General features: G+C 43.5%; 1 protein-coding gene across 10 annotated transcripts in view; it reads left to right on the plus strand.

The window, feature by feature from the left end:
• The window catches only part of FRYL (FRY like transcription coactivator), a 555,404-nt gene that overhangs the window by 389,391 nt on the left and 149,442 nt on the right, over positions 1-16,571 (plus strand). For 7 of the 10 annotated variants that reach the window (XM_082266339.1, XM_082266334.1, XM_082266333.1 and 4 more), the window contains 2 exons: positions 5,967-6,011; positions 14,199-14,302. In XM_082266339.1, the coding sequence (XP_082122465.1) occupies positions 5,967-6,011; positions 14,199-14,302 (149 nt within the window). The remainder of the gene's footprint in view (positions 1-5,966; positions 6,012-14,198; positions 14,303-16,571) is intronic. The other 3 variants (XM_082266336.1, XM_082266335.1, XM_082266332.1) reach the window with 1 other exon arrangement.

A 16,571-nucleotide genomic window follows, 5' to 3' on the forward strand; every position in this document is an offset into this window, starting at 1 on the left:
TTCATTTATGTGGTAATTCACAGCCATCTTCTTTCTTTTGTATTGCAATGAATCTTCCTGGTTACATAAACTGCAATGACTTGTGACTTTTACTCCTCTTTCCATTATTGACTATGATATAGATGACAATGGTGCATTAATAATAATAATCAAAAACCTTTCTTCTCTGCATTTTTCTGGTACTGTTCTGCGTCATGTAGGATGTAATGACTCCTTTCCTGTAGTAATATGGATTTAATGTACTTGGGTTCTCATATGAGGTTTGATTAACTGCATGTCTGTTAATGAGTATGGCACTTTGGTTGTTGCACACTGACTCCCAGTACCTGCTCTGCTTTTTCATTCCCTTCACATCTTTCTGCTTGCTCATTTCCATCTCATCCATTTTTGTTGTGTTTATTTTTAATAATTTTCTTTGCATTGTTTCTGTCTTACAAAATCATTGTTTAGTGCCCCTGTGCAGACCTTTCTACTAATTTCACTTTACAAAGCAGTTCCAAGCAAATGTGTAAAATAAATCAAATCAAATCAGGCCCTTTAAATTCATAAAATCTTTATTTAGTTCATCTTGTACATTGTACAAAATCTGCCTATCCTATAGGGTGCCACATACTGGCTGAAAAATAAATAGGTGCTTGCTCCGCAAGTTTATGAATTAGAGGGCAATGTGCTTTATAGGATGTCAGCAGTGTGATGATTTTCCCTAGCAGTATAAAGACCAGGCAGGAAGGTAGCGGAGTTAGCTGTCTATTGCTCTTCTTGTAAATGTTTTTCTTCCAAAGTGTAGTAGACTTTTCTTCTCTTTTTACCTAATTTTTTTCCTTTAGCTCACACCTAACTGATGAACAGGTACAGATTGCCCTAATTAGAAGATTGAGTACAACTCCAGCCAAACTTTTTTTTTTTTTGTAGACATTTGGTTGGTTGATTTTACCTTAGTTCCTGTGTGATTACCAAGATATATAGTGAGCAAAATCTCCTTCCACCAAACACATTTCCAAGGCTGGAATAAGGAAATAAAATGTAAAGTAGACTGGAAAAGGTTGAAGACCTCCTATTAAGTTTTATTCTCCCACTGGCAAGATCTCATCATTTCCTGTTGGGTAAAGATGACAAAAAAAAAAAATCTGACCTGAGGTCATAAACACCTCCCCTTGGGGCTCTGTGACTGGCAACTGGGTGTGCTGCCAGAGTGGTGGGAATGTCCCTTAGCAGTGTTTTACACTTTTTTGTGGGGTCCCCCTAGTGACCCATGGAGTCTTTTAGAGCACATTTCCCCACCTGATCCCCCTCTCTGAGGCTGCGGGGCCCCCGGGTCCTAACCATCCATTGACGCACTGTACAGTCCCCAGAAAGGAAGGCAAGGTGCGTCCAATCCTGGACCTCAAGGTGCTGAACTGCTTGTGCAGGTACAGAAGTTCAGAATGGAGTCTGTTTGCATGGTGGTGGCTTCCCTGCATCAGCGGGATTTTCTTGTCCCCATCGACATCAGGGAGGCTTACCTTCACATTCCAGTATGTGTCGGTCACCAGCGCTTCCTCCGCTTTGCCATGGGAGAGGAGCATTATCAGTTTATGGCGTTTTCTTTTGGTCTCGCCTCTGCTCCTCGGGTCTTCATGAAAGTTTTGGCCCCGGTGCTAGCATTGTTACCTCAGCAGGGGATCGCAGTCCTGGGCTACTTGAGCGACCTCTTCTGCGAGCAGAGTCTCCTACGACACTGGTGGAAAACCTGGAGATCTCCATACGGACCTTGAGGAAATTCGGCTGGATTCTGAATCTTCAGAAGTCTACCTTGGTTCCTTCCATGAAACTAGACTATCTGGGTCTGACTCTGGACTTGGCCTTAGCCAGAATACACCTTTTACTAAACAAACTTCAGAAACTGCAGGCTGCAATTCGCCTCCTGCTGTCCAGCAGATGGTTATTCCTCCGGACTTGCATGCGAGTGCTGGGCCTGATGGTGTCTATCTTTGAGGCGGTCTTGTTTCCATGGTTCCATATGAGATCCCTGCAAGGTAGCTTCTGATCAAATAGGACAAGACTTCGCAGTCTCTGGACAACTAAATCCAGCTGAGCCGGGTGCAAAAGGGTCCCTATCATCAGGGATTCCAGTCATCTTAGTTGGCCCGAACCGGCCTCGCTGGGCTTGGTTCGTGATCTGGTGCGGCTGGTCACCGACGTTCCTTGGAAGCTTCCTTTCAGGGAGGATCTGCTGTCCGAAGGGCCAATCTTCCACCCTGCTTTACAATTGCTGGCTTTAAGGGCTTGGCTGTTGAACGCCAGGTACTGAATATAAGGGTTGGTCTGAATCTGTGATTCCAACGCTGTTAACAGCAAGGAAATCTACTTCTAGGAAGATGTACCATTGTACATGGAAGACCTATATCGCGTAGTGTGAGTCCCTTGGGGTTCATCCTCGCTCCTTCTCGGTGGCTCAGATATTGACCTTCCTTCACGGGATTGAATTGAAATTGGCCTTGAGTACCCTCAAAGGCCAGGTGTCGGCTTTGGCAGTCTTCTTTCAATGACCCTTGGCCACACATTCCCTGATGCGTACCTTTGTTCGCCATTTGGTTCCTCCAGTGCCGTCTTCGTTGCCGCCTTGGGACTTCAATTTGGTGCTTTTGATTCTCCAGAAGTTTAACTTTGGGATTTTTCAGGAGATTCCCTTGTTTACGCTGTCTCAGAAGGTGGGAATAAAGACATTGTGTTGTGTCATTCACCTTACTTGGTGGTTCACAGAGATTAGGTGGTTCTTCGCCCGGTCTGTCAATCCTTCCAAAGGTTGTCTCTGATTGCCATTTGAATGAAGACATTGTGTTGCCTTCCCTGTGTCCCAGACCAGAACATCCTAAGGAAATTGCCTTGGATGTGGTTCGGGCAATTAGGGTGTACCTGGCAGCTCTGGAATCTTTTAGGAAGTCAGACTCATTATTTCTGCTTACGGATGGGTCTCGGACAGGGTTGTCTGCTTCCTCTGCGACCTTTCCCAGATGGATCAGACAGACGGTGATTTAGGCATATTCAATCAGGGGTCAGTTTCCTCCTTTCCCTATGAAGGCGCATTCTACTTGGGTGCTCAGTGCCTTCTGGGCCTTCCGTCAGGCGCCAGTGACGCAGTTTTGCAAGACAGCCACCTGGTCGTCTGTGCACACTTTCACAAAGTTCTATAAAGTGGATGTGTTGGCATCTGCAGATGCCTCTTTTTCCCGTAAGGTTTTGCAGGCTGCTGTTTAGAGGACTTGGTCCTCTTTGAGGGTGTATTGTTTTTTTCAGATGGGCTCCAGTTGTTTTGGTTGAGCTCCTGTTGCCTGGTTGGCTACTGTTTTTAGCGTTGGGAATTTTTTACTGTTCCCACCCCTCATGTTTAACACTGCTTTGGAATGTCCCAACGGTTAAGAATATCGGGAGCTATGTCCATCAACGAACGAAAGGTAAAATAGGATGTTTTAATTACCATAAAATTTATTTCTCTGATGTTCACTGACAAACTCAGCACTCCCCTCTCTGTCTAGGTATTTTCTTTGACACTGCTTGTAACAAAACTGAGTACCTATAGCAGAGAGAGGGATTATACCCCCTGGGACTGCCCATAGGCGTAGTCAGACTTTTTTTTTTCTGTCTAGTGTCCTACTCCTGTAGGGGGCAGTATAAACCAGTGGTTAAAAATATCAGGATTTGTGTCCGTCAATGAACATCAGAGAAATGGATTTTACCGTAAGTCAATTTTTCTGTCTTTTGGATCAGGTGGGGTCTTCGGCCATAGCTAAAGACCTTGTGTGGAACTGGTCAGACTGAACATTGCTTGTGCTATGCTCCAGAAATTGACTTTGAATTTGACTTTGGTTTGGTGTGTTTGCTGGTACTGTACTGTTTACAATCATCAATGAGAGTTCCTAGAGCAGTTCCTAGTGTGCCACAGAGATGAGTTCCTCAAAGCTGTTTAGAAGCCCCTTTGAAAGGGCCAATGGGTGTGAGTCCAACTTTCTTAGTTGAAATGAGAAACCTTGAGCCTGGGTTCAACCTTGAGCCTGTGGGAACCAGCGCGATTCTATTCCCGCATCTCATCGCCCCTACAGGCAGTTCACACTGCCCTCTGCGAACCGCTGCGGGTGTCAAAGCTCCTCTTCCTCAATTGTCACCAGAGCAAGTTCTCCCAATGGAATATTTTTTTGCTCGCTTCTTTTTGTATTGGATATCCCACTAATTTCTGCCTCTTAGATAATGATCACCAGTACAAATAGTACTGATACTGAATAGACAGGGTAAATCTCCCCTCAAAACTAAAAGAAAAAAAAAAAAAAGATTTTTGGATACAGAAACACTTTAAATTGTTAGTTTATGTTCTTTATCTGGAGGCATTTTCCCTAGAAATACCTGCACACATTTAAATCTCATTTTAGCTAGGGCAACGAGTCAGAATAAAATCCAGTAAAGGCTCATCTGAAATAAACATAATGGGTAGCTGATTATGGCAGTAAAATGCCTCTAATAACAACTAATATAGTCTTGGACATTCACTGTCTGGGAAAAGGGAGTGTACAAAAAAGTGGGTATTGGCACTGCTCTATAATATCCCTGATTTATAAATTCATAAAAAAATGGTGCTAATTGATAAATATATAGAACATTGGAAGTAAAAAGCAATACTGCTAAAAAAATTCACCATAGGAAAATTATCAGAAAAGACACCCTGATATGTTATGTGTGCAAAATCGCAAAACAATTAAAACGTGTGCAAAATACACCAAAAAAGTGCAAGTGCTAAAATTCCAAACTCACTTAGTGAATATGTGCCGATGCGCTCCACGGACACAAAACGCTAGGGCGGAGCCAAGCTTCATTGCGCAACGTCCAGTTTTTTATAATAAATCCTGCCTTTATGATTTTACACTATGGGGGCTGTTTCTTTCATATCCCATTGACCCACGCGTGAGAATGCCACTGTAGCACTTTATACCAGGGGGGATCAAAAGGAGATTGTGGAGTTACACAAACCAGGCATACTTATTACAGCGAGACACCCCTATTGAAATGGGGTAGTACATCTGGTGAGTGTAACACCGGGCGGGGGACGCGTGTGACGACACTGGGGTTCACTTTATGATTTGTTTAACCTGAGTGTTAACAACAGCTCCTAAGGCGTTTTCACTGGTGGCACTACAAGGAACAGCAAGACCACGAGTGGAATTCAAAATTCACCTTTTTTCACAGGACTTCACATTTTTATTAACTATTTATCTTTCACTAACAGTGTATGTTTTTTACTATATACATGTATTCACTAAGTGAGTTTGGAATTTTAGCATTTGCACTTTTTTGGTGTATTTTACACAGTTTCTAATTGTTTTGGAATTTTGCACACATAACATATCAAGGTGTCTTTTCTGATGATTTTTCTTATGATGATATATATTTTTTAGCAGTATTGCTTTTTACTTTGTTCTATATATTTACTAATTAACACAATTTTTTTTGTGTGTGTGTGTGTGTATATATATATATATATATATATATATATATATATGAATTTGCATAATTATCGGGGATATAGAGCAGCGCCAGTACCCACCTTTTTGTACACTCCCTTTTCTCAGACGCCACCTTTGGTGGTTAGTCACGGTGGAGGCAGCAGCCATACATCAACCAGGTCCATAGTGTGTAAACACATATCTCAACTTCTATTCACTGTCTGGGCAGACAGATTATACAGAGATCTGTAGTTCCTCACCATCTTGAGGGAATATGGTTTTCTGTACATAAAATGGAATTCGCATCCCATTATCTAAATGTTAACCAATTTCTAGCCAGATGGTAATGAATCTCAAAAAAAGCAGATTTGTTTTCCTCTTCTGGCTTCTTTTAGTTGTGTTCCGTTTGCTTTGCGCTTTTATTTTTCATCTAACATGCATGTCGCTCCATTTTCATGTTTGTTATGTTTTGCTGTCTCACGTTGCTTTATTTAGATGCCATCTAACAACAGTCTCAGGAAACAAATAGAAACCCTGCAGGTGAGTTTGTATAATGAAAAGCTGGGCTTGCTTTCAATGTGCAGGAGACCTCATACCAGGTCTTTATAGACATCCTGAAAGATAATCTTCATTTTCTGTCGACCGTTTAATGAAATCAACCTCTTGCAGACACACCTGCATACCGAAGACTGCCTGCCAGTTTATTTATGATTTCCATTAATAATGTAAAAGTAATGTAATAGGTGCCATGACTAAAACAAAATTATTTTTGTATTTTCCTTGTGTTGTAAAAATTATTTTTTTTTGTACAATTTTTATCAGTCTTTGAAGCTGCAATTGACCCACACAATGGAGATATATATATATATATATATATATATATATATATATATATATATATATATATATTAAAAAGCTACTTTCTTTTTTATGTGTTCCTATTCACACAGCATACAAAAAAATGTATATATATATATATATATATATTATCTTTCCAGGTGTTAGCTTGGAGAAGACAGGAAACAATTTGAAGTGAAAAAGTCTGTCTCTCCCTAGTGATATACTGTTTCCCCCTCATTAGTGTACAATGCATACATATCATCTTCTAGATCTTTACCTTTCTGTTAGAATGTGCACTGTTTAAATCTAGTTTGCAGCTGACAAGGAGACCTGACAGCACAGTATAGACAGAGTTGTTTATGGTGAACACTAAATCCCTAGCCCCTTCTAAATAGCAGAGGATAACTTCAGTTTTTGAATTTTCAGAAAAGAGAAAGTAAAATGTAAACAGCGATTTCAAATTTGAGTTATACTATGTGAATGAGAACATGTAATATATATAACCTATGCCTTATACTAATTTGGCTGCAAGATTGGACATACACCTGACTAGCCGTGAGCTGGTAATGTGCAATACCGTGTCTGTACCATTGCATTATATGAATCACACATGAAGCATGGGACTGAAAGCTCCTATTAGCTCATTGGAGCATCGTTATTTTTTATTCAGACCTGCCAAGCTGTGATATGGTTTGAAGACGTGTGTGTCCATACACAATCTTTTTTTCAATTCTTCCACATATGATCAAATCACGAGCACAGCATAATTCTTGTTGCCTTTCATGGGATCCATTGCAGTTTTTTTTGGATGTGCTGTAGATATGTTTGTTCACTTAAATGCAAGTAATGCTTTGGCGGCGACACACAGATGTTTACTGTTTTATCACTTGGAAATGGTCTTGCCCCCAAGGTAAAATTCTTCTGTATGTATAATATGTGCCTGTATGTGTATACAAAACAGTTATAGGTATTAACAGTAGTTGATCACATTCAACGGAACTTGTTGTTGATCTTGTTGTAGACATTAATTGTCCAAGAACAGGATGGGAGGTGTGTAAGTTGTGGAATCCCCATGTTCTGTTTCCATCGTTGGTGTCCGGGAGATTGTATAGGTGTTAATCCCTCAATTTACATGGCTAGAGGAGTGAATTGTTAAATCAATAGTGTAGAGATATTTATACAGCCTTATATGTGTGTCAAAGACCCCCCTATTTTGGGATAATCGTTTCAGTTTGACATAGATGGCCTCTCCAATGCCAGCCAGTTTTCCTCTCTGTCCAAAATGTGCACCCCACTGTCCTCGAAAGAAAGTATGGAAGCCTTTAACATGATCTGTTTTCAACATATAATGCTGTTTTAACACTCTACCCCATCAGTTTGACAATTTACACATTTAGCCATGTAAATTGAGGAATTAACACCTATGCAGACTTCCTGACACCGATAAAGGAATTATGTCACTAGAACAGGATGGTTCCACAAATTTCACACTTCCCATTCTGTTTTTGGACAGTCAACATCTACACATTCCGTGGAGATTGGACAAAGGTGTCTGTGCTAATTGTGTGAATATAAATGCCAGGATGTCTTTCTAACACTATTTGGAACCAAAGAAATGGCTTTGAGAAGTTACAAAATGCCTTCAACATTACAAAACAGGTTCTGTTGAATGTGGCTAACTACTACTATTTATACTATGACCCGGTTAAATGAGAATCTTCACAAACAATGGTACGTATTCTTCACACAAGTATTAAATCATGGTCCTGGGTAAACTCCAAAAGTAGTGATCTGTATAAAGCTCTTGTGGAAGGGCACTTACATATATTTCAAAGAGAATCTAGTAAAGTTTAATGAAAAGTATTTGCAATATTTTGGTGGGTTGCAGCCCAACATATAATATAGGTGTGTTGCAAACCACAAAAACTGTGGTCAGCAAATAAAATGAATTAACTTCTTGGCACTCACCCACAATGTACTGCAGGTGAGCACCTGCTGTAGGTAAAGCGACATACCCAAACATTGTTGCCTACTTCCGGGTTTAGGGCACGCCCCCCACCCGACACCCAGTGTGATTGTATACAGCGGAAGCCTGTCAGCAAGTGGCGGTCAATGATTCACAGCCAAGACTTGCTGATCAGCTGTGTGCAATCACAGCCCAGAGCTCTGTGTTGGTAAACAACACAGAGCTCTGTACAGAGGGAGCAATTTGTCAGTTTCTTATCCTGCAAAGCACCACACTTTACACATGTAGCAGAATTTCCAGGTATTGTGCCAGATGTGGGTCTGCCAGGGTTACCGCTAGTAACAACAGCACATTTAAGCATGTTCTCCAAGTGTGAGCACTGAGACAATGATCAGTCCAGCATCTTTGGGTTTTGTATTTATTTTAGGAACTTGGATGGGAGAAGGGAATGAGTGGGATACTCCTCTGGCTCGACTATACACTGTAATGGGACAACTGAGAAAAATGCCTCTTGACTCTGACTTGACGCCGGCTGAAGGCCGGTCAACGCCGGTTGGCGGTTGTTAACGCTAACTTGCTGTCCTGTTAACTCTGTACTGACTTTGACACTTCTCGGTGACACAAAGTCCTTTACACTACTCCATTTAGCCCTCCTAGCTAACGCAGCTACTTGAAATACTGCTGCAGCTCTTAACATTTCAGGGCCCGCACCGGCACCCTCTTTACTCTTCTACTTCTCTTCAGGGCTTAGACTCAGGCACCCCCTTTTCTAAGCTTCCTCCTGATTAGCTGGCTCCTAGTTCCCTCTGACCTTCCTGGAGTGGTCTCCTATCCTAGGCAGACCCCCGGGGCAGTTTATAGTACTCACGACTCTGCTTTCTTGGAAACCCCAGCCCCAACAGCTCCGCACGGTGCTCAGCACACTGGATCCCTCTCTGCAGCTCAGCTCAACCTTCTGTTCTCTAGGCCGACTGCCCAGGACACCTTCCCTCCCACTGACAGAAGGAGAGACAGCCGTCACCCCCCTCCTGGGACTCCGCTTCCCACCAAAGATGCCCTGTCATGTGCTCCCCTCAGACTTATATCACCCTCCTAGGATGCATTGCGGCAGAATCTGCCCTCTGGGATGGATACAAGCCCTGGTGTGCAATTGGTCAGGTTTCCTCCACTGTCCAATGAGAGCCCTCATTGGATACAGTGGGGAGACTCCCCAACTCAACAGTCACACTTGGGAAAAACTGACTGAATAATTGGACCCTGCTGATAAGCAGACAAGGTCTCCCCTATAGGTTACCTAGCACCTACCTACACACAGATTACACATTGTTAGGCACACATTTAACCACTTCAAGATGTTAACCCTTTCCTAGCCAGTGTCCTTAGTACAGACACAGTGACTCAGTAATATTACTGATCACTGTTAATGTCACTGGTGATGTCAGTGGCAGTTAATCAGTTGCCCTCAGCGTCAACTAGTGTACGATTTCCTGCCGCACTATTGCAGTCCCATAGTTTAAGTCCCTAAACGCCGCCTTTAGTGAATAAAAAAAAAAAAAAATCCCCTATATATACCATAGTATGTACAGTGCACCCGCAAAGTTTTCACAGCGCTTCACTTTTTCCACATTTTGTTTCAAAATGGATTAAATTCATTATTTCTCTTTCGTTCATTGACTGACACAGCTCCTGATCTTCTTAACCATTGGGATATACTGCCCCCAACAGCAGTAGGACACTAGGCAGAAACAAGTCTTGCTATGCCTATGGGCAGTCCCAGGGGGTATACTCCCTCTCTCTGCTATAGGTACTCAGTTTTTTCTGCCCAGTCAGAAGTAAAGACCTAGTTCTTTGCTGGGATCTCTGGTCCTGGCAATTTTTTCTTTTTGGATAGAATTTTTTTTTTTTTTTCTCCTTGAATTTTTTTTCTGTGCGTTCTACAATCAACTGCTGGACTGGGCGACAAGCTGGATAACCTAGATCCAGTGATCACCCCAGTCTGACCAGTGAACACGCGCAGACCTCCGCTCCACGCTAGTTCGGCCGCGACATAGTCCCACTGGACAGGAGCTGGCCTAAACTCCTCGCGAGGCCGCAGTTGCAGCATTCCTCCTGGTTCCTTCTGGTTCCTTTCGATGGAGAGGAGGTTCTGTCTGAAGCGGTGCCCGCCTGGTTCCTGGTATGGTAAGTAACTGTCCCCCCTTCTCCCCCTGGAGGGTTTGAAGTGGCCGTGGACCCCTCCATGGCACGGTCAGACCCCTGGGTTCCCATCCTTCCCATTAGGTACCCCCCTCATCGGTCTGGTGGTCCCTGTGGGCCATCATGCCCCCCCCCCCATCTGCTCCCCCCCTTCCCTGGGGCTATGGGGTGGCCTGGTTCACCGCCTAGGGTGGGTGCAGGGTTTTGTGTTGGCGATGGGGTCTGGGCGGCGATATCGGCAGTGGGAGCCCCCTCTTCATCCCTTGGTGCTGACTCCTGGATCATTTCATTTCCTGAACACCATTCGTGTAGTTCAGATTCTCCTGGTAGCTGCGGTGTTTGGCTTCTGTGGGGTGGTGAATCTAGTGGGGTCCTCTCCCTCTCTACTGAGGATCGATTGGTGCTCTGTGGCTGGCAACCGGGTGGGCTGCCAGAGCGGTGGGGGTTGTCCCTTAGCAGTGTTTTACACTTTTTTGTGGGGTCCCCCTGATGATTCGAGGAGTCTTTGGAGCATATCTTCCCACCTGATCCCCTCTCTGAGGCTGTGGGGCCCTCTGGGTCCCATCCATCGTTGCACTGATGGCAGTCCTTGGTGTCCTGGTTGGAGGTGGCTTTTGGGCGATGGGCTGGCAAAAAACGCCACCCGCCTTCCTCTGCCTCATCTGTCTCATCAGATGTTGAATCTGATTCAGCCGCTGCGGACACGAGTCACCCCGCTGGGTCTGTGACCACGCACCCTGAATCCTCAAATATTGAGGATTCCTCCACTTCTACAACCGCATACGAAAAGGTGCGATAAGGTGGTACTTTGCCCCTGTTTGTCGTTCCTTCCTCAGGTTGTCTCTGATTTTTATTTGAATGAAGACATTGTGCTGCCTTCCCTGTGTCCCAGGCCAGAACATCCGAAGGAAATTGCTTTGCATGCCTTGGATGTGGTCCGGGCGATTAGGGTATACCTGGCAGCTACTGAGTCTTTTAGGAAATCAGACTCACTATATGTGCTTACGGATGGGCCCAGAATGGGTTGTCCTCTTCCTCTGCAACCATTTCCAGATGGATCAGACAGACGGTGATTCAGGCCTATTCCACTAGGGTCAGGTTCCTCCTTCCCCTGTCAAGGCGCACTCTGTTCGGGCACTCATTGCCTCCTGGGCCACCCGTCATCAGGCGTCAGTGACGCAGGTTTGCAAGGCGGCCACCTGGTCCTCAGTGCACACTTTTACAAAGTTCTTTAAAGTGGATGTGTTGGCATCTGCTGATGCTTCCTTTGGCCGTAAGGTTTTGCAGGCTGCTTCTAGTCCTCTTTGAGGGTGTATTGTTTTTTTCAGGTGTGCTCCAGTTTTGGTTGAGCTCCTGTTTACCTGGTTGGCTATAGTTAGCCCTGGGAAATGCTTTTTCACTGCTTTGGGACGTCCCAATGGTTAAGAAGATCAGGAGCTGTGTCCGTCAATGAATGACCGAGAAAATGGGATTTTTGATTTACCGTAAAGTCCATTTCTCTGATGTTCATTGACGGACAGAGCACCCACCCCTCTGTGGAGTTGTAATTCTTCTGACACTGCTTGTAAAACTGACTACCTATAGCAGAGAGAGAGAGCGTATACCCCCTGGGACTGCCCATAGGCATAGCCAGACTTTTTTTCTGCCTAGTGCCCTACTCCTGTAGGGGGCAGTATAACCCAATGGTTAAGAAGATCAGTAGCTGTGTTCGTCAATGAACATCAGAGTAATGGATTTTACGGTAAGTCAAAAATCTAATTTGTTTGGGAGTTGTATTTGTGTGAAAAAAGTCATAAATTTCTTTAGGGCACAGCTTTCATGACCACGCAATTACAAGTTAAAATATCGCAGTGCCGAATAGCAAAAAATGGCCTGGCCATGAAGAGGTAAAATCTTCTGGAGATCAAGTGGTTAATCTCTACTAGATTCTCTGTGAAATACGTGTGGGTGCCCCGCAACAAGTGCGTTATTGTTCATGTTTGGCCCTCTGAAATTCTAATGGGCCTCAAGTTAAAGGTTATACTATAATGCTTCATCATATACGTGATCTATATGAATTTCTTGCCTTTTCTTGTTGGTGTACTATGCAAATAGTTAACAGTGGACATATAAGAACCATCTGTTTTATCTGTAGTGACCTACAAAAGTCTGTACAGATGAAAATTATTCTCAAAACGCATTTTGGTTGCAGTGGGTGATACTCTTTGTATTTAGTTTTCACCTGTCCATTTTGGTATGCACTCCTGGGGGCAGACCTTTGGTGATGTCCACCTCTTTTGTATGGGTGTGAGTTAGGGATCGACCAATATTGTTTTTTCATTGCCGATACCGATATTTTGGTCAAATTTTTTTTTTTTTTACTTGACAGGTACTCTTGTGGAGGGATCTGGGGGTCTAAAAGACCCCAAACCCCTCCTCTGCACTTCAAAGCATTAAAAATGCCATGTTTGGCTGTTTTGAATGCTGTAATTTTTTTTAATCTGGCGCCAGTACCCGGAAGTGATGTCATGATATCACTTCCTGGTTTTTGCATGGAGACCCGATCAGAGCCGAATGCAGTTTTGGTCGGGTCTTCGGCGGCCGTGCAGGTTGCTTGCCCGGGTCTCCTGGTGGGACAGGAGACCCGGGCGAGACGCGGAAGGCGTGGGATTTCCCCTCCCGCTCCTTGTAATGACAGCTGAGTATCTTCTCAGCCGCATTGGTTGTCATTACAAGACAGCTGACCATCAACTATGGACGCCGGTACCGGGGTGATGCCTCTAGCTGCAGGCATCACTCCGGTTCAAGCACTTTCCGAAATATCGGTAATATCGGCCACCTTGATTCCGATATATCGGGGAAAGTGCATATTGGCCCTTGATATACCTGCTTTGCCGATAATCGTTTGATCCCTAGTGTGATTGGGTAACATCAAATTGCTTACTATGAACATGTCTACAAAGGAGATTGTCAGAGAGGACACAGAGATCCAAGTTTCCCTGCAGAATTTACTGCAAAAGTGTGTCCTTAAATGCGGTTATTTCACGTTCATATCTGACATTCATGGGTGAAATGGGACAACCGATACACCCCCCCCCCCCCCCATAGATGAAATGATGGCTGGAAGGCCACATTTTCCTATGCTGCCCAAATGACCATAGTGTTTTGTGGCTGGACAGTTCTGTGTGCCTCCACAAAAAGGGGACATTCCCAGCCCCTTTCCCAGATACCTAACTGTGTCTGACTTCAGCACTTTTGGATCAAATACATGGAGCATGCAATATGTAAATGAGTGGCAGTAAAAAGTGTCAGGATTTTTTCTATGCTTCACTGTTGAAGCCAAAACTTTGAAACATCAGCATGACAGCCATGGAATTAACATCTTTCAAGAAATGGCAGCCTCATCTCTCACATGACAGACTTCCTCAGTGGGACGCTGAGCCAATGCAGTTCTATACAAAGCTACCATCTAATCTAGAATATAGTAGAACAAACCTTCAATACAGTAATCAATTTAGGGTCAACTGCATTCATTGTATGTGCTTACTGAAAATGCAGTAAACTTTCCCTTTTAATCATTTAGGAAGAAACAAAACCATAATGAACACTTTTTTTTTTTTTTTTCAGATTTGGGTTTTTATGAATTTGTTCACTTCTAATAAAGCACACCAATAGAATGTTTGAAATGTTCATAGCACTTGCATAATGACAATGTAGTTGACATTTTTTTATTTTTTTTTCTTCAGAATAAAGACCCTAAAATGTCTCGAGTTGCACTGGAATCTCTGTACAGATTGTTGTGGGTTTATGTTATTCGGATAAAATGTGAAAGCAACAATGTAACACATAGGTGAGTTTTATAAATATGTGTATGTTTTGCATGGTGAAAGTAAAGTACGTTTTCTGATTTCTGCTGCAAGTCCTGCTGCAGTCCAAATAAGGCTCCAGTCACCAGGGCTGCTGTTAGAAATCGCGGGGCCCCGTACAGACTACCTGGCAGGGCCCCCCCAAGAAAATATTAAAGATATATTTAGCTAAAATTACAACAAAATTACTATTATCAGACACAAATATAACATAACTCGCATAATTCCTGCTAAATCTAAAAAAAAAAAACTATGTTAAATAAAAAAGAAGATGAGATGAGAAAATATACAGGCTGGGCAGTTGGAGCTCAGTGATCAGAGAAACAGAGAGAGAGAAACAAAGTTACAATTTACAAATAAACTCCTGAGCAGAGATAAGTGCTGGGAGGGGGGGCCACACAGGAAGGGGGATTAGTGAGGGACGACTATCTCTTTCTCAACAGATAAAAGCTGATAGCAGGGAGAGGGACAGATCAGATTCAGGTGCTGGAGGAAGATTTCTGTATTTGTTGTCCAATACTAATCCCCCTCTCTGTGTGGGCCCCCCTGTGTGCTCGGGCCCCCTACAAGAGGGCTGGTGGTCCCCCCCTATCAGCGGCCCTGCCAGTCACACTACAGCAGAGACCTGCCGGATCGCTTTACTGCTTTGCCAGCTCTCCGTTGCAGGCTGCGGTAGGGAGCAGTGTGGTTCCCGATTCAGCGCTCCTTTTTTTTTTTTTCTGTACAGACTTTATTTGACGTGTACAAAATGTACACTTTATTTATGGCAATGTAAAACCCAGTGGTGATTAAATACCAGTAAAGAAAGCTCTATTTGTCTTGAAAAAATTATACAAATTTAGTTTGGGTACAGTGTTGCATGACTGAGTAATTGTCATTCAAAGTGTGACAGCGGTAAAATCTGAAAAATGGCTTGGGCAGGAAGGGGGGCGTAAGTGCCTGGTATTAAAGTGGTTAAAAAATGCACAGCAAACAGATTGCACGCTACTGTACCATGTAATTTGGTGCAAGTAAGCACTACGTTTCCAACCTGCATTTGGGATGTCGTTAAGTTAACACTGAAACCCACTGCAGGTCACAAGTGCAGTGCATTCTGCGCACAGAGCATGAATTTCCTGCACTGCGTTCTGATAAGAACTGGCTCTAAAAATACAAATGTGATTACTGTGCATAAGTTTAAATACACTTATAAAAATTGTTTTGGGGAATACAATGTGTCCTTTGTTAAAGTTGAGCTCCAGGCAAACAGCTCAGTACACCAATGCAGTTACTGCTGTTTTACCTACCAAAGGATTTCTTTTTCTGCCTAGTCAGTTCTCAGGTTTACACAGTCCTACCAGACAGCAAAGCTGTTTTGCTGATCTGACTTTGATATCCTGTGACTGGACAGTGAAGGGGAATAAGTAGAATGATGAGCTCATCTCTCTGATACTCTCAAAGTGGTTACGTCCTTTAAGTACTTAGGAATTATTATCACAGCAAAGCCTTCAGAAGCCTTACAGGCCAACCTAGATCCACTTAGGCAAACCATTAGAACCTAACTTACTACGTGGGCCAAACTACCATTGTCTGTGGCTGGTAGAATCAATCTAATTAAAGAGGTTGTAAACTCGTTCAAAAAATTTTTTTTACAACCTGCAAGAGAAAGACATAATGAGCTAGTATGCATCGCATACTAGCTCATTATGAAATACTTACCTTAGAACGATCCCCCGCCGTGCCGCTCTCTTACCTGTATGACGAGCGACATGTTCATTCGCCCGTCTTCCGGGATCGCGGCATCCGGCCATCTGATTGGCCGGAGCCGCGGTGACGTCACTCCCGCGCACGCGCGCGGGAGCCGACGGTCACGGCGTGGGGCTCTGAAGGAACGGCATGATCAGCCGTTCCTTCAGAGCGCATGCGCCAGTGACGTCACTGGCTGCATTAAAGGTAAATATCTCCTAAACCGTACATGTTTAGGAGATATTTACAGTACCTATAGGTAAGCCTTATCATAGGCTTACCTATAGGTACAACTTCCTGAGGAGGGTTTACTTCCTCTTTAAGATGGTTCTCCTACCCAAATGCCTATATATTATATCACACATGCCCGTTCTCGTCCCCAAAACAAATCTATTTTTAAAACTTTAGATGCCCTATTTACTAACTTCATATGGGGCAATGGTAAACGTAGACTTAAGTTATCTGTCCTGCAAAGGCCGAAAGCTGAAGCCGGCATGGCACTCCCCAACATGTACTTATACTATCTTG

Source organism: Pelophylax lessonae (assembly GCF_965119305.1).
Source record: "Pelophylax lessonae genome assembly, chromosome: 1".
Classification (NCBI taxonomy): Eukaryota; Metazoa; Chordata; class Amphibia; order Anura; family Ranidae; genus Pelophylax; species Pelophylax lessonae.